This window comes from Stylophora pistillata, chromosome 9 (assembly GCF_964205215.1).
Source record: "Stylophora pistillata chromosome 9, jaStyPist1.2, whole genome shotgun sequence".
NCBI classification, from domain to species: Eukaryota; Metazoa; Cnidaria; class Anthozoa; order Scleractinia; family Pocilloporidae; genus Stylophora; species Stylophora pistillata.
The window spans coordinates 18,352,954-18,370,040 of NC_142527.1; the positions used below are offsets into that span (position 1 = coordinate 18,352,954).

General features: G+C 38.2%; 1 protein-coding gene across 2 annotated transcripts; it reads right to left on the reverse strand.

Moving 5' to 3' along the window:
• Nucleotides 1–782: 782 nt before the first annotated feature.
• On the reverse strand, nt 783–16,745 carry LOC111322358 (pre-rRNA-processing protein TSR1 homolog). 2 transcript variants are annotated; one of them, XM_088733031.1, is made up of 25 exons: nt 16,603–16,745; nt 16,129–16,199; nt 15,397–15,483; nt 14,166–14,275; nt 13,654–13,732; nt 13,064–13,180; nt 12,709–12,779; nt 12,422–12,461; nt 11,412–11,639; nt 11,186–11,263; nt 10,395–10,551; nt 9,737–9,909; nt 8,831–8,857; nt 8,266–8,339; nt 7,952–8,044; nt 7,533–7,604; nt 7,244–7,316; nt 5,881–5,932; nt 4,331–4,389; nt 4,161–4,223; nt 3,521–3,604; nt 2,574–2,679; nt 1,978–2,118; nt 1,413–1,487; nt 783–1,212 (listed from the first exon to the last, which is right to left on the reverse strand). In XM_088733031.1, the coding sequence occupies exons 1-25, from the start codon at nt 16,712–16,714 to the stop codon at nt 1,046–1,048; spliced, it is 2,409 nt and encodes an 802-aa protein (XP_088589157.1). In that variant the 5' UTR covers nt 16,715–16,745; the 3' UTR covers nt 783–1,045. The 2 variants fall into 2 exon arrangements, with proteins under 2 accessions (XP_088589157.1, XP_088589158.1); XM_088733032.1 differs by lacking the exons at nt 783–1,212; nt 1,413–1,487; nt 1,978–2,118; nt 2,574–2,679 and adding an exon at nt 2,764–2,841.
• Between the last annotated feature and the right edge of the window lie 342 nt (nt 16,746–17,087).

Genomic DNA, 17,087 nt, shown 5'->3' on the forward strand with positions numbered 1-17,087 from the left:
CTTGGCGCCGAATCAAGAATGTATGCAATTGTTTTTCCTGGCTTAAAAACAGGCACTGTCAAAGTGACGTGACATCCATACCCAGACACTACAATGAACCCGGGCTCGAGTGGGGGGGGGGGGGGAGGGGGGTGTAGAGTGCCGATACCAGCATTCAACCACTGACTATGAAAACTGTTACATGTACTCACAAACTCACGCTCAACCCAAAACTAGGTAGTTTTGAGGATGTAATAATATTTTAGATAATTTCTTGTCAATCTCATATCTGTTTTATTGTGATTACTATCATTCTTATCAGCATTTCACAACAGTTGAACCTGATCAGTCCGGGGTAAAATAATTTGGATTAACACAAGATTGTTAAAACATCAAATTATAAAATTGCCATCACAAGTAAGACGTAAAAAATTGACGCATTTCAAAATTCTCTTAGCCAGTAAATTGGTTTTATAAGCAAGGGCCTTTTTTCAGTCATTTTTATCATCAACTCTTACTCCATTATTAATTACAGTACCACTGCGAGGATTAATGGCTCCAAATAACTTATCAAGCTCGTGGTTGCTATCGCACAGACTTGTAAAAGTGTAGAACGTGCCAATGTCACCACGGTTGTGCGCTGTATTTTTTCCTTTCATTTCGGTCTCCTTTTTTTCTTTGCAACAATTCAAGGAAAAACGCGTCGAACCAAATTTTTTTCAGGCTTCTTTTTCTGCAACTTCTTAGATTGCCGCTCATCTGTAAAGATTATTCCATCATTTGTACTCACCCACAGACTCTAACGTGATTAAATTCATTTATCGGTGAAGAACGCGGTTCTGGAAGAAAGTGGTGATCCTAAAAGACCATTAAAAGTATTGAATTTGTAAGGAGACTGGCACAAATTCACAGGAAGAAATACCAGAAACGTGTTCCAGTCTTCGAAACATTGGTAGGACATCGTGTTTCATGATTAAGAAAAGCCGGAAAATATAGGGTTATTATTTCCTTGTAAAAGTCAATTGAAGGAAAACTCCAGTCACCGAAAACTGGTCAGTTTTCAGTGTTAAGTTTCCATGGTATCTTCTTTGTCCTGAGGTGTTTCCTCAGGAGGTGGTAATATTGCAGGCTCATATGTCCACTTTGGGAAAACCCGTTTATACAGGTTCATACAAACAGTGTCTTGGGCTTTGATCATTCCGTCGAAAACGCACTTCATGTGTCCATGTGTACCTGGAGGAAAAAAAAAATCTTTAATGGAATAATTATTTGAAACCAGACAATGGTGAAGTACCAATTGCCAATTGAGATTATTGAAAGGGTAAAAATTGCACCTAAGAATAAAACAACATAGCATCTGATTCAACAAAATAACAAGAACAGTTAAGTGTAATGCACCACTGCTGTGACTTGCAATATCTTACAAGACATACCTAAAGGTTCCCGGATATGACCTCTTCTCCCGTATTTGGTGAAAAGTTCCACGGGCTTAAACCAATGAATATCCTCTGAAATAAAAACGGAATGGAAAATGACACCATGCTATTTCTAAATTCGGTCTGCTACTTAAAAAAAAAAAAAAAAAAAAAGAAGAAAAAAACAAAAAAACAAAAATACAGAAAATAAAACAAAAACATACAAAGAAAAAGGAAAAACACACAAACAAAAACAAATCCAGAAACAAGTGCAATAAATGTTGTTGTGTGATATTTAACCTTTACCAGGAAAATGGAAGACAAATTATTCAGTGGCAATAGAAATCTTTGCGTCGAGAAAAAAAAAAAAAGGCTTCACAATTTTCCTTGCATCACTAAAAAACAATTCGTAAGAGAGCATAAATTATACATGGCAATGGCAACTTAAGAAAAAGTTCTTCATTCAGACTGAGGTGGTCTTTGTCCTGATGCAACGCTAAGATTTAATTTAGTTTACCATCAAATTCGTGTGCACGGGAGTGGCTACGCACCAGTCCTCACGTTCATTAACAGTATCACTTACCCCTACTAAAGAACATGTACCGAAGAACTACTGATCGTTTGTTGATCTTGAAAGGATGTCCACTGAGCACAATCTTTTTAGCTAAAATTCTGTCCGGATCGACTTTGTACAATGATCCTGTAGCTACCAGGGTATGACAACCTAAAGAAACATTGGTCTACCATAAGAGACGTGGCACGGACGAAACCCGTCCGCGAATAAAGACAAAAAAATGGCAAAAGCCGTAAATTGAAGGAGTGGCAAAAATCATTTGACCAAAGAGGACACTTGTCTTAGCAACTTTCAAATAATAGTTTCACCAGGCAAGGAGGGACGAATAAACCAAATGGGAGCCAGGATGGCAAAGATTAGAGAAGGCTCAATTATCTTGTGAGGGAGATGAAGGTGAAAAATTAACTACATCAAGATCATGACTTTTCTGTATATTTTTCCCCAAATTAAAGGTTTAGGCACCGATTGCGAAGAAATAGCTTGCATCAAGACAACAATAAAATCATAAAACTTTTCCATCTTGAATGAAGAATCTTTCGTTATGACTTATGCACTAAAAGCTAATTTAAACATTTAATAAAGAATTTTGTGAACTTGAGCCCTACTTGTGTGTTTATCCTGTGTAAACACGAGAACCGGTGCTGGAGGAAACATAATGGGTGCGTACAGCGTCGCCACAAATGCTCCTTCTTGAGGCATAAAACGTTCAAGCTAACAATAAACATAGTAGAGAGACTCAGTCAACCCGCTTACGAGAGAAAATGAACTCTTGATACTTCACTGAAGTGGATAGTGAGATTTTTGAGTGCTTCAATCGAAATCCTCGACAACCGAGTACACAAATGCTCCTTCTTGAGGCATAAAACGTTCAAGCTAACAATAAACATAGTAGAGAGACTCAGTCAACCCGCCTACGAGAGAAAATGAACTCTTGATACATCACTGAAGTGGATAGTGAGATTTCTGAGTGCTCCAATCGAAATCCTCGACAACCGAGTACACAAATAACTTACTACCAAGTACATTGCTGACTACTTGAATGCCTCTCTGTCCACCAAACCGACTGACCGGCTGAATGAAAGCCGGTTTATTCTAAATCCATGCGCAAAGAGGATTAATTTCTTTTCCTTTCTCTCGGAAAGATGAACTGGAACCCAAAATACTTTTTCGGCAAGAAGCAGGTTCACCGTACACGGATCGCAACGGAGCGTCTCAAGCGAAACTAAATCATTTCAAACCTTTACGCCGTAACATCAGTATAGCAATTCTCCATACTGTTCTCTACACATTTCCTGAGGTGCTGACCGTGACATGGAACATTTGTTTAACAATTAGGAGCTTCTCTAGTTGGTAATCATTTCCTTTAGTGTTGTGACCTTGATGTTTGATTTAGGGGTGATTAGTCACTCTCAAAAGTCAAATGGGTTGAGGAGGGTATCCTTTTTATCGTTCAATTAGATCTTCTGTTACGTTGACACCAAGCATAAGTATATTAACTAGAGCGTTCTACGAAGCAAACAAGTACGTGGAAAGACAATCGCCATATTCATACCTTGTGTTTATCGCCCGATGTATGCTGGGAATAAATGGGGCACGCTGTAAATCTTCGGTGGCCACAATGAAATATCAGTCTTTCCTAGAAGTATTCAGTAGTTTACGTATAAGTGCACCACAACAAACGAATAACACGGCATTGTTCTAAAGCAAAAGAAAAACAACAATTCCGAAAAAAGGCCTGCAGTGCACGCGTACAAAGTGGGCTAAAGGGGGGAAGTTTATATGAGCGCCGTGGTGCAAGAGACCACAAGAGTGCGGCCAAAAACACGTCATCATTTACGTTTGAAAGAAATACATCAAAATGGGACGAATGCATCATAACAGAGCGGAGATCTTTACTAGCGTAAAAGTTGACATGGTTGCACGCTATCGAAATTTGGGCTACACTTGAGTTTTTCAAGTGTCTTTATTGAAGACAGTTCAAGTAAAGCTGAACTTTTCAGGTGAGCTGCAATTTTAGCCATTTCAGAAAATAAGAATGAAACAATTCACGATTCGACTGGATCCAACCCGTGCCTTTCAGATAGTAGTTGGGCGCGACTACCAACTGAGCTACGAAGACACACACTAGGAGCGTTAGTCTTTCGCGTGGAGGAATCTGTTCAGAATTTATGAAGGCAGTTCATTACTCAAACCTTGGATTTCACAGGCTCGCTGAATGTTGGATGTCTCTTAAGTACAAAATGGACCACGGACATCTAACGAGAGAAAATACGCCAAAAATCAGCTGAAAAGCGGGTTAGAATTCCTACTCTATCCTGAGCATCGATTCCTTGTCTGAGTTTGCACAAAAGTCGATTCTTACCTTTTGCTCGTGTGGAAGAAGGCCAAATATCACCAAAGGAGAACTGGGGTATAGTGAGTCTAGAGAAGTAATATGTATGTAGCGATCAAAGTCAATTATCAAACAACAAACATATGAAATACATATATATGAACTGCGGTTATGAAACGTATATGTGCACGATCCTTCGCAGTAAAGCACTATTTAAGCAATAGTGAAAATCAGACCTGAAAAAAATTCAGGCCTGTACGGGATTCGAACCACTGACCTCTGCGATACTAGTGCAGCGCTCTATCAATTGAGCTAACAAGCCAACTGGGAGCAGGCCATCAAATTAATTCGACATAAACCCGTAGATGATAAATCAAACAACAAACATATGAAATACATATATATGAACTGCGGTTATGAAACGTATATGTGCACGATCCTTCGCAGTAAAGCACTATTTAAGCAATAGTGAAAATCAGACCTGAAAAAAATTCAGGCCTGTACGGGATTCGAACCACTGACCTCTGCGATACTAGTGCAGCGCTCTACCAATTGAGCTAACTTGTCAGCGATCAAAACCATTAGGGACAAAGTTCTGGGTAACACACCCTGATCCCCACGCTTCGGGTTAAATTAAAAAAAAAATTTCTCCTAAAAAAGTAGCGAAAAACCAAACGCAAAACAAACTTTTACAAAACGATCGTTAAAAAATCATCAACACGCTGACATTAAACTAATCTTACCCATAAACGCCCGCGGAACATCAGAAATGTGAACAGGTCAGTGGTTCGAATCCCGTACAGGCCTGAATTTTTTTCAGGTGTGATTTTCACTATTGGTTAAATAGTGCTTTACTGCGAAGGATCGTGCACATATACGTTTCATAACCGCATTTCATATATATGTATTTCATATGTTTGTTGTTTGATTTATCATCTACGGGTTTATGTCGAATTAATTTGATGGCCTGCTCCCAGTTGGCTTGTTAGCTCAATTGGTAGAGCGCTGCACTAGTATCGCAGAGGTCTGTGGTTCGAGTCCCGTACAGGCCTGAATTTTTTTCAGGTCTGATTTTCACTATTGCTTAAATAGTGCTTTACTGCGAAGGATCGTGCACATATACGTAAAGTCAATAATCTTGTTTAAAGTGTCTCAGAAATACTTCAGTCTCTTCTCGTAAGGTAATGCGAACAGCTTCTACTGAAAAGTACCAGCCGTAAGTTCAAATGAGGCCAAAGCATCCGGAAGTGGCAAAAACGGCTAAGAAAAACTTTAAAACGACAGAAAAATGGGAACCAAAAGTGATTTTCAGCAGCACTCCACTTTTACTTGAAGTGGGTGGAGTAAGCAGTGTCAAAATGCAAAGGAAAAAAATCCTTAACTGGCAGAAAGAATACTGCAGTCAGCGATCAAAACCATTAGGGACAAAGTTCTGGGTAACACACCCTGATCCCCACGCTTCGGGTTAAAATGAAAAAAAAATTTCCCCTGAAAAAGTAGCGAAAAACCAAAGGCAAAACAAACTTTTACACAACGATCGTTAAAAAATCATCAACACGCTGACATTAAACTAATCTTACCCATAAACGCCCGCGGAACATCAGAAATGTGAACAGTCACATACCATCCAGGCTGAAATAATAAAGATATGTCCATAATATAAGTGCGACAACTTGGCAGCAAAGCCTTGATATTAACAAAATTACCGTGTTACTGCTGCTTACGTCAGAAGGATAGTACATTAGAACCCCACGCCCACACACCCCACCAATAATACATAGTCATGGTGTGATCTACATATTTCAATGGAAATATTGAAGAGAATTTGCTATGTATATGTGCACGATCCTTCGCAGTAAAGCACTATTTGAGCAATAGTGAAAATCAGACCTGAAAAAAATTTCAGGCCTGTACGGGATTCGAACCACTGACCTCTGCGATACTAGTGCAGCGCTCTACCAATTGAGCTAACAAGCCAACTGGGAGCAGGCCATCAAATTAATTCGACATAAACCCGTAGATGATAAATCAAACAACAACAAGTATCGCAGAGGTCAGTGGTTCGAATCCCGTACAGGCCTGAAATTTTTTTCAGGTCTGATTTTCACTATTGCTCAAATAGTGCTTTACTGCGAAGGATCGTGCACATATACGTTTCATAACCGCAGTTCATACATATGTTTCATATGTTTGTTGTTGTTTGATTTATCATCTACGGGTTTAGGTCGAATTAATTTGATGGCCTGCTCCCAGTTGGCTTGTTAGCTCAATTGGTAGAGCGCTGCACTAGTATCGCAGAGGTCAGTGGTTCGAATCCCGTACAGGCCTGAATTTTTTTCAGGTCTGATTTTCACTATTGCTCAAATAGTGCTTTACTGCGAAGGATCGTGCACATATACGTTTCATAACCGCAGTTCATACATATGTTTCATATGTTTGTTGTTGTTTGATTTATCATCTACGGGTTATGTCGAATTAATTTGATGGCCTGCTCCCAGTTGGCTTGTTAGCTCAATTGGTAGAGCGCTGCACTAGTATCGCAGAGGTCAGTGGTTCGAATCCCGTACAGGCCTGAAATTTTTTTCAGGTCTGATTTTCACTATTGCTCAAATAGTGCTTTACTGCGAAGGATCGTGCACATATACGTTTCATAACCGCAGTTCATACATATGTTTCATATGTTTGTTGTTGTTAGAATTTGCTATCTAATCAAGTTAGTGCTCTCAAGTTAATAAAACTGCGTGTTTTCAGCACCCTGCTAGTTGAAGTGATGACATCGCATTCCTAGGTGGTAACGATTACACTTCTGGTTTTTATTGAGTTATACGGGCTGCCGGATGAAAGACGCTGTAATCAAGCCATGGCCTTCTTTAGATTCTCGATAAAAGTGTTCTCGCATAAAATACATCTCCCAATTGCTTTAAGAACCATTAAGAGGTATACCTGTGCACCATCCACCTCATCTTCCTCCAGGACTCGTTTCTTTGTTCGTTTGAAGTTCTCAAACTGGAAAATTCTGTGAACACGATTTATGAAAAAAAGCAACGAGTAAACGGTCAAGAGCAATCACATTCAAATACGTGTTCACGTACATCGATACCACTTACACTTCACTGTCATCTGAAAAGTGGCTAACGAATGAAATCAAAACCTGACATTTTTAAAAATAGCACCAAATTCCTACTCCGAGAATCGGACCGAAATTACCAGATGGCACAGGCTCGAAACGTACCTCGCATAATCCGATGGAAGATTTTCCTTCGGATCCCAAGGCGATGTACGGAAACTTTTTAGACCGCGGTATCTTTAAAGAGGCAAGAGAAAGAACGATTAAATTTAATATTAGGCACATTAAATAAACATTGGACAACTACAGCTGCATGGTATGTCACGTTCGTTTGCTAAATATATCCTCTATAGCTGTTGGGATCTCTACGGTTCAGTCAAACGTATGCCAATCTTGGATCCTGGCTAAATGACAAGAAATGACAATTTAAGCACGTTCTTGTTTCTCTGATGTTTTCATTGGTAATATGTGTTTAAGTATTTTTCCAACGTGGAGCAGGAGATTTTTTCAGCGACATGGCATCAGAATTCGAGAAACGTTTACGAAGAACAGCTCGTCTACCTCTTTTTTTCTAAACACCCTACCTTTGAAATCGAACGCGTGCCGGTTGATCCACTGGTGTGTCCATTTCATCAGGAAACATTTCATTTTCCCTTTCCGCTCGAATTTTCTCCAACCTGAAGACAAATTTCACTAGCATCAAATACTTGGTCCTCTTACAAAGAATCGTTATTATGCAGCGATGTACTATAACCACTACTGTACAGCCAACCGCGCCTCTACTGTACAGCCAACCGCGCCTCTACTGTACAGCCAACCGCGCCTCTACTGTACAGCCAACCGCGCCTCTACTGTACAGCCAACCGCGCCTCTTGAAGTTTTCTCTTTAGGCACTTACTGGTCTCTTTCTTCATCAACATCGATATCTTCATCGTATTTACTGTCCTCCGTCTCGGTAGCTGCGACGCTCACCTAAGATTAGCAAACAGTGAATTATGCCAAAATTTTCAGAGATATCCACTTAGAACATTACTTTTTCCGCTTATTCAAGACTGCGTCGCTTATCTGTTGTAGCTTATTTGCTTTAACTGAGTGACAGGGTATATCTGGAAGTGCTGGTACTTCTCCTTTATGGGCCACTAGTCTAGTGCAGGCAAACGCAAACTGCCTCCTACCCTTCCCATTTCCCCAGTATTTTGTCGGGTTTCTCGTAACCAATGTAAAAGCCAGGTTAAGTAAGTTTCACGTACATGTACTGTCAGATAACCTTATCTAATGACGATAAACGCAACAAAATGTCCCTGAGTAGTGATCAAAAGGGAAATTTTCGTAAATTAGCATGCTAAGTATGTGCAGCTGTACATAAAACTCTTGGAAAATTTTAAAACGACTTTCAACAAAAAATCCAAAACTTATCATCCAGCAGAGTAGGGAAAAAAAGTACGATTGCTTGTTTTACTTACTGTTTCGTACTCTTCGTCTTCGTTGTGCTGCAAAGACATTAAATAGACGACACTGCTGTCAGAACCTTCACTTACAGTTTACATAGTGTACCAAAAGATTTATGAATATTTAAGATAGAGCGCGCACTCTCATTGGTTGTTAGCCTTGTTTAGATGAGAGTAAGTACACATGGTTTTGACGTCACGCTTTCTCTGTCTCCCAAAAATATTTTAATCAAAGCAATATAAATGGCGTCTCGGGTTGGCATAACTTTCTCGAATTCTCCCAATCTCAGCGTGATTACATGTAGACGAGGCTACGTACACAGAAAAAGGGCCTCTATTGCTTTGGTAAAATCCTGTTGTCGTTGTCGCCGTCATGTTGCTGTTGATGTTGTTGTTGTTGTTGTTGTTGTAAAGATTAAACAACTGTTCTGACAAAATGGCCACGCAATGTACTGCTAAAAAACGGTTCAAGGCAACTGATAATAAGCAATAATCATAATAACTAGACAGAAACCCATGCTCCTACTTATTTCCGCACCCAGCCTGAATCCAAATTCGAAAAGCCGAAAATCACTCCAAGTTGTAAGATTCAAGGGAACCAATTTATACCGAAGCTGCATTTACGAAGGCCCATAGACCACTTTCATAAATGGCTGCCGGATTAATATTCTTTTGTTTAAATTCAAATTAGCCCTACTGGCCTCATTCTCCAGTACAAAATTCAAAAGAATACATTATCTCAAGCGAGGCCAGTAGGGCTAATTTAAATTTTAACAAAAGAATATTTATACGGCAGCCATTTATGAAAGTGGTCTATGGGAAATGTAAAGAGAATAGTATAGACAATATGTATATAAAGGGTTAAATAGGAGCAAGGTTTGATAGCAAAGAATATTTTCGCGCAGTATTTTGGCACATTACCATGGAATGATCACTATCACTGCCTTCCATTTCTTCCTCAAACTCATCATCATCTTCATCGTTCTCGTCACCATCTGGGGCTTCTTCATCATCACTATATGTGATCCAGGTAGCTTGGTAGTCAGAGGTTCCTTTGGGTACCCTCTTTGCAACTTTCTTTTCTTGATGAGCTTCTGCCAAAAATTAAACGCGATGCAGTTGTAAATCAAAAACAAATTAAGAGGTCCACACTCAAGCAAACTACATAACAATATAAATTGCCATGCCCTGTGCTTCAAATAGTCTGTAATATGTGTAAGATTTTGAGGACGCGGTAGGAAAAAAACCTCGTTCTCACATACTACGAGCTTGCCCGGAATCGTCCATGGTGAATGCGGCGTCATACCCCGGTGATCTTATCGTCATATCCTAGCTTTAAGGACTATGAGTTGCCAAGAAATGCGAAAAAGTGCAAAAAGCGTGAAAGCAGTTTCATGCATTAGGGTAATTTTAAAATCGTTACCCACGATTCTCAATGTTCATCTCCCCATAAGTCTAAACTTTTTATTTCATTTGATTTCACTCTGGTATAAGGTGGTCGGTCATACTCAACCTAATTCTTTGTAAACAAAACAATCTATCGAAAAGGTAAATAAAACCAATTAACGTCAGACCAGACCCTCAGCTTCCCTCAGCTCTTCATCTGTTGGCCAGGTTTGTTCTCCTTCCATCGGGTCAGGCTCAACTTCCGACTGCAGCGATTCCTGAAAAGCTGCGTCAGCTCGAGCTATAAGCTTGATGTCTTCATCCATAGAAGTTGTTCCTTCTTCGGTGTCCTGCAATTATGTGCCGTCAGACCATGGGAAAAAAAAATAAGTCGAATTTACAAAGGATCATACTACAACCACGATATTGCGACTTACGCAGTTTACATGTTCAGGTACTTTTTCGCTTTTCTTGAGCGAAAATGGTATTTTGTTGTCCACCATGGCTCTTTGTTCATATCTTACTTTCTTGCTATGTTTGAGGGATCGCGCGGTAACTGAGGATAGTGTAGAGCAAGGTGCAATGATGAATGAAAAAGAGTTTGAGACAGAGGAGAGACAATTTGAACAGTGGATAAAGATGCACCACTATGGATACACAGCGACTTTTGTGTTATGGCCTCCAAAGTAGTGATGAAATCATGTTCCAACAAATACGTGTAGATATAAAAGATCTGAAGTATCGCGACCTCAGTTTGAGATAAACGCAGCTATTTGCATACAATCTATGAGAAAAAAACAAAAACAAAAAAAAACAAGACGTGCCAAACAAATGTGTTAATAAGCGCCAGGCAAGTGGGCTTAATTTCTACGTCGCCTGTGGAAATATATATAAAATCTAAATACACGTGCACCACCAAAATAACAAAAAAAAAAAAAAAAAAAGTTATTAGCCGTAATCCAAAAAACAAAAGCTAAACATTACCACAGCCATTGATTCCCCTTTGGTAACTGATGACTTTTTTCGTTTCTGCCACGGGAATGGGTCAGGAGGTGCATCAATCTATGAGAAAAAGAAAAAAAAAAAAACAAGACGTGTAAAACAAATGTGTTAATAAGCGCCAGGCAAGTGGGCTTAATTTCTACGTCGCCTGTGGAAATATATATTTGATACAGTACAAGCATTGTTATCATACTGCTAGAATACCTACCTGTGACATTTGAAAATCTCCATACCCCGGTAGATGAACCAGCCTATTCACAGAAAGGTTCTTCCCTCTGACAAAACCACACACCTTCAGGGTACCCCTGGGGACATCTGTAACCTCACTGTTTAGTTCAAATGCTGTACTTTCAGCTAGCAGATGGGGACGTATATCGCGGAAATGGATGACTCTTTGATGCTGATTGGATATTAATCTCAGTGCTACAAGAGCATCCTAGGAGGAAATAATTTCAACATCATGAGTAACAAATTACTTGACTGTACTGGTTGGGTAACAAATTCTCTAAGAGATAAAGAGACCTAAAGAGCAAACATACTTTGGGTTTTCCTAGAAAGTTAAGCCAACTGCCTTGACTCCACGACAATACAAATCAAGCTACATTCAGCTTTTTTGTAACTGTGTGCAGAACAGAGTGTGTTTTAGTGGTTTTACAAGGAGTTTTATGTATAAATATAAAAACTACATGTACTCCATGAAAAAAGGAAACTGCAGTTTATTTTGTCCTTTTTTTTTTGCAAAAGCAGGCAATTCTTACCTGGTCTTGTCTTAATTTAAGGTTTTGAGCCACTTAAATAAATAAACTGTACCTGTTTCATGCGTACACATAATCATATGAGAGAGACATCAGTTCTTAAACTATCTTTTTTCCCTAATTACCACAGTATGTCAAGCACTAATAAAAGAAGATGTTTCGCTTATTTTCACGAGTTGTCCCACATTCTGACAAGTCCATAGGGTGAGTCCAAATACAAATAACGAATAAAAATACTCAGCAATACTACACAACAAAAGGTCTAATAAGACACACCAAATTGTTATATCACTGCATGTGAATTTCACAGATATTTCTGGAGTACAAATATCACATGCTATTTGTATTCTACGAAGCACAGTTGGACAATAAAACTGTGTACTTATCAACAGCAGTCAGGTGTAAACTGCTTAAAAACTGTTCAATGTGTAAAGTACTGTAGTGTGTTTCGGTGACCTCTCACCTGTGAGGAATCAAGGTTATGAATTTTATCCCTTGGAAATCTGAAAAGAAATAAAAGGCAGGTAATGACTTCATGTTCATAAATACACGTCATGTTCACTGAATACACCTCAACAATTAAATATGGATACTATTTATTATACATGTATATCCAAGCAGTAGCAAAACAATTTATAGTAACTCCCAAAATCTTTTTTAATTCAACTGTATGTTATATGTACATGTACATATTATCATAACTAATAATGTGCTCAACAAGTTTGTGATCATAAATAACAAAACATGTACCTCTTTTCTATAATCTTTTGTATGTGTTTCTTCTGATCATTTCGTTTCTTTGAAGGCACTTCATCTAGACCCTGGAATAAAACATACACTCACAAGTTGGTGACAGTAAGTGATGTTTCAAAATTCTGAGCAAAAGTCCTCTTCATGAGTAAAATGATGATGACGTCCATCAGGTCATTTACTGTCACAGGCAGGACATTCTCTTCAAGAAAATCCTCATGCTAACCATCTCTCCACTGCATCATGGGAACAGTGCAAGGGACAGTAACTTACAATATTTACCTATATGTAGTGATGACATCCTTGGGTCAAAAAAGAAAAAATTACCTGTATCAGATATACAAAGCAAGTTTACCTGAACCCCGAGGAAAGATGTTGGTAATCCTTGTGCAAATATACATGAAAGACATTTCTCACCAAATGAATCTAGTGAATCAGTAGCAGAGAGAAGAAATAGAAGAGAATCGGCAACCTAAGGTTGAAATAAAGAAGTTTGTCAGTTTGCAGTCAACAAAAAATGTAAATGTAACCATAAAACTCCGAAAAATAATAAATAACTCATTGCAACAAACAATTTTACAACTGTATCCCTGTACATGTGACATGATCTGCTTCTACAAGCACATGACCACTAAACATTTACACGAAATAAGCAGATTCCTGTCACATCAACAAGCTTACTTATTTTGCAGGTTTATGATAACTAAAGAAAGCAGAAGTCATTGTACTGTTGTACAGTGACAGTATGTATCAATCAGTTCAAATCTAATCAGTTGACATGACACTACAATGTGCTTGGTAATATTGTATTCTGGCACCAGTCATTTCTAGAATCAACTGACACCATATTGATCATCCAGCTTTCTGTATATGGTGTTTAGAAAATTACCATGAGGGCCTGCCATTGTGTTCATAAAATAAGAAAAAAACAACTAAATCACAAACCTTTGCTGCATCCAAAGCTGCATACAAGTCCCCGTACATCAGCGGAAGAAAAGAAAATCGCTGCTTCAGTTGCTGAGAACTGAATGAATGAAAGAGGAAACAACATGTATTGTTAACGACTGCAGTTAGGGGTCCAAACCTACAGTAGGTAAGTAAGGTGCAGTATGCCTACATAAAAAAAAAGGCACGATAAATAGCTACATTTTGTATAAAATTAAGGCTCTAAGCTGGGCAATGAATGTTCATGTAAGCTGAACACTTGGCACTAATATGAAAAAAACTAGATTTTTCTAATCAAAAAGCTAGATTTGGATCAGTATTATGAGTCACACTGACCACAATTTTGTAATTATTCTCAGTTTCTGGGGAATGTTACAGATAAACCATTAGGAAATATTATTGAATCATTCTACATTGCAGTCTGATGAAACATTTTAAAGTGCATGACTCACAAAATTTAGTTATCAATACCATAAATGCAACTCAGTTACTGTTATTGCTTAGCGACTTACACCAGGGTGGCAGTATTTCTTGTGGAATACAGGAAGCCATCATCATCACACTCAGTGAGTAGTTTAACAGCTTGGTCAACATTGCAGCTGGATGACAGAGGAACAATTGCCTAAGAGAAATTGTTAAGTTACTATTAATTTTACAATTCTCTTGAAAACAGTTTGCAAAATTTTGGATTGTTTTGTTTTAACCACAAATACTTCCATCTTTAAATTATGATTATATACTAGGAAATAATAATAATTCACAAACAACATTACTATGGCTTTAGATTTGCGTGCTAACATTTAGCAGTCATCTTGTAATTTCAAATGAGACCCACACTGTATACTTGACCAATTTTGAAAATTTTCTCTGCCTACTGCACTCTTAATTGAATCAGCAGGGCCAGAGTGTTCAAAGCTGGGTTAAGATAACCCAGGGTTAGTGTGAAATATGATTTCAGATCTGGAACCTTGAGGAGCAAATTCAGTTGATTTCTTTTTGCCTGCAATTTGCTGATTGAACGTTCTAAAACAATAGAGAAAATTATCCCAAAATGGCTTTTGAACAGAGAAATATAGAAACCTGGGCCCAGTTGTTCAAAGACCAATTACTGCTAACCCAGGGTTAAATTTTAATCCAGGTTTCTATATTTCTCTTTTCAAAAGCTGTTTTAAGATAATTTTCCCAATTCTTCTTAGAGCATTCAATCAATAAATTGTAAACAAATGGAATTAAAGTGAAATTAATTTTAAAGCTTTCAGATCTTCAATTAATTTCACGGTAACCCTGGGTTATCTTAACCCACCTTTGAACAACCCAGCCCTGGATTACAAAACCCTGGGTTAGTGCTGATTGGCCTTCAAACAACTGGGCCCAGACAAATTGAATTTCTTTTTCTTTTACAAGACTACTGCACAAGATTATGAATCTTAATCTGTTTGTTCAGTAATTAGAGTACTTAGAATTACACCCTGATGAAATTAATAATGAAGAGATGCAACTATATAATAAACAATGGATAATATATGTACATTACGTTAATGGTAATTTTTTAAACTGTCCTACCCATGGTTTAAATGTTGCCTTGGATAAAAGTTTTTAAAACTAGGTTTATTAACAGGAGTTAAAGATAATGAACAAAAGATAATTAGAATCAAAAGTGAAACTTTCCTGACATCTCACTCATACTTATAAAAATTAGTTTGGGTTGTGTCTAGAAAAATGAAAGAGATATATGACACTCACAATAAGATGAGGAGGGCTTCCTTGCTTTCCAGTTTTTCTCTTTTGCTCCAGTACTTCCTCTCTTCTTTTCTCTCTTATCTGTTTTGCCTGTTTAAAACAGTCAAAATTTTTCCCAAGAAAAAAGGAGGTTGCATGTACATGTGTCAGTTTAGCCTAATGCTGGAGCACAGTCCTGTTTACTAAGACTTAAAAGTGGAACATTACCTGCCAGTGGTCTATATTTTAATTAAGAAGATTGAAAATAAACAGTCCAAATAGATACTATATGCACAATACTCCAAGCTGTCAATTGACAGACCAGTTGACTAAAATTGTAAGAAAAGGGACCTACAAAGAACTAACTTTGAGTAAAGCAATAAACAGCAGGATGAGGTAATTCAACTGAGGGGTACTGGGATACAAGCCATGCACCTCAAACAGTCACCCAAGACGTCCATTTAACCCTTTCACCCCCCAAGTAATTCTCCTTACTGTTTACCATATAATTCTTCTGATGTTAGTTTGGAGAATTTGGTAATGGATCAACTAATATTCCCCTAGTTGATATCTTCTTAATTTTCGTCACTTGCCTGCTTGATATCGTATTGATTTTGTGAGAAATTCTGTTGTGGTCACTCATGAGAGTTAAAGACGTAGAGCAAAAAGAAAATTATCAAGAGCGGCAAATTGTCGCTCATGACGACTTATTTAGTGATGAAACGTAAAGTTGATCTTTACTCAAATAATACCCACCTGGTGTCGACGATTGGCTTTTCCAACAGCTTGGCGAACTTTCTTTGAAATCACTTTGATTCCCACACGGCCTGAACAAGGATACATTTGTGTTACGGAGGTTTAAGGGCAAAAGAAGTCTAAACTTCTTACTCACGGGCTTTAACTACATGTACCATGCGTCCTCATGATGATCACAAGTATCTCGAAAAATAGCTGCATGCATGTATATGCTTTGTCAGGCTTTGCGTATAAAGAATACTGACCTTATAGAAAAACCTGATGATATCATTTTTGTGCGAGTTTTATCGAAAAGGACAGAAGTAAAAGAACCATAAGGATGTAAAAATGCTATCGTAATGCATAAAAGATGTTCAACCTAATAACGTTGCCAAAAATTTATTTACAAATGCAAATTTTACAACCATTTCTGTAGCTCTACATGGACCGAAAGAAAGCTTTCACAAAGCATTATAGAGAAAGCCGACGTAATACCTTTGTTAGTCTTATCGATCTCGCTCTTGCTCCTGTGCCGCCCATGTTTGTGTGTTTTATTCTGTTGTTTTAGTGGACCTGATTTATGTCGAACACCTTCTTCGAGAGCCATTTTGTTTGTTAAAACACGTGCTGCAAAAGAAACCGCTGGCTAAGGTTGAATGTTCACAACTAGAAAACATGTAGTGTAACAGTCATATAATGTTCTGGCGGTCAATGTGGGCACTCTAATTGTGGTAGCGTTATTTTCAATATGGCGATGAAAGCGGCGGAAATCGGCAGATTTTGACTAAACAATGCGTGAAAATTAGGCCGTTTCTTTCTCCTTTCAATTTATCGCGTATTCTTTAATTTTCAAGGGAGTACACAAGACGGGTTTTTGAGAAAGTCAAATAATTTGGTGTACCTCGCTCGTAGTTTGAAGCTTTTAAAAGATTCGGATGGCCACTGATCCTTCTTCAACATTTCTGCCCGAAACGCTCTCA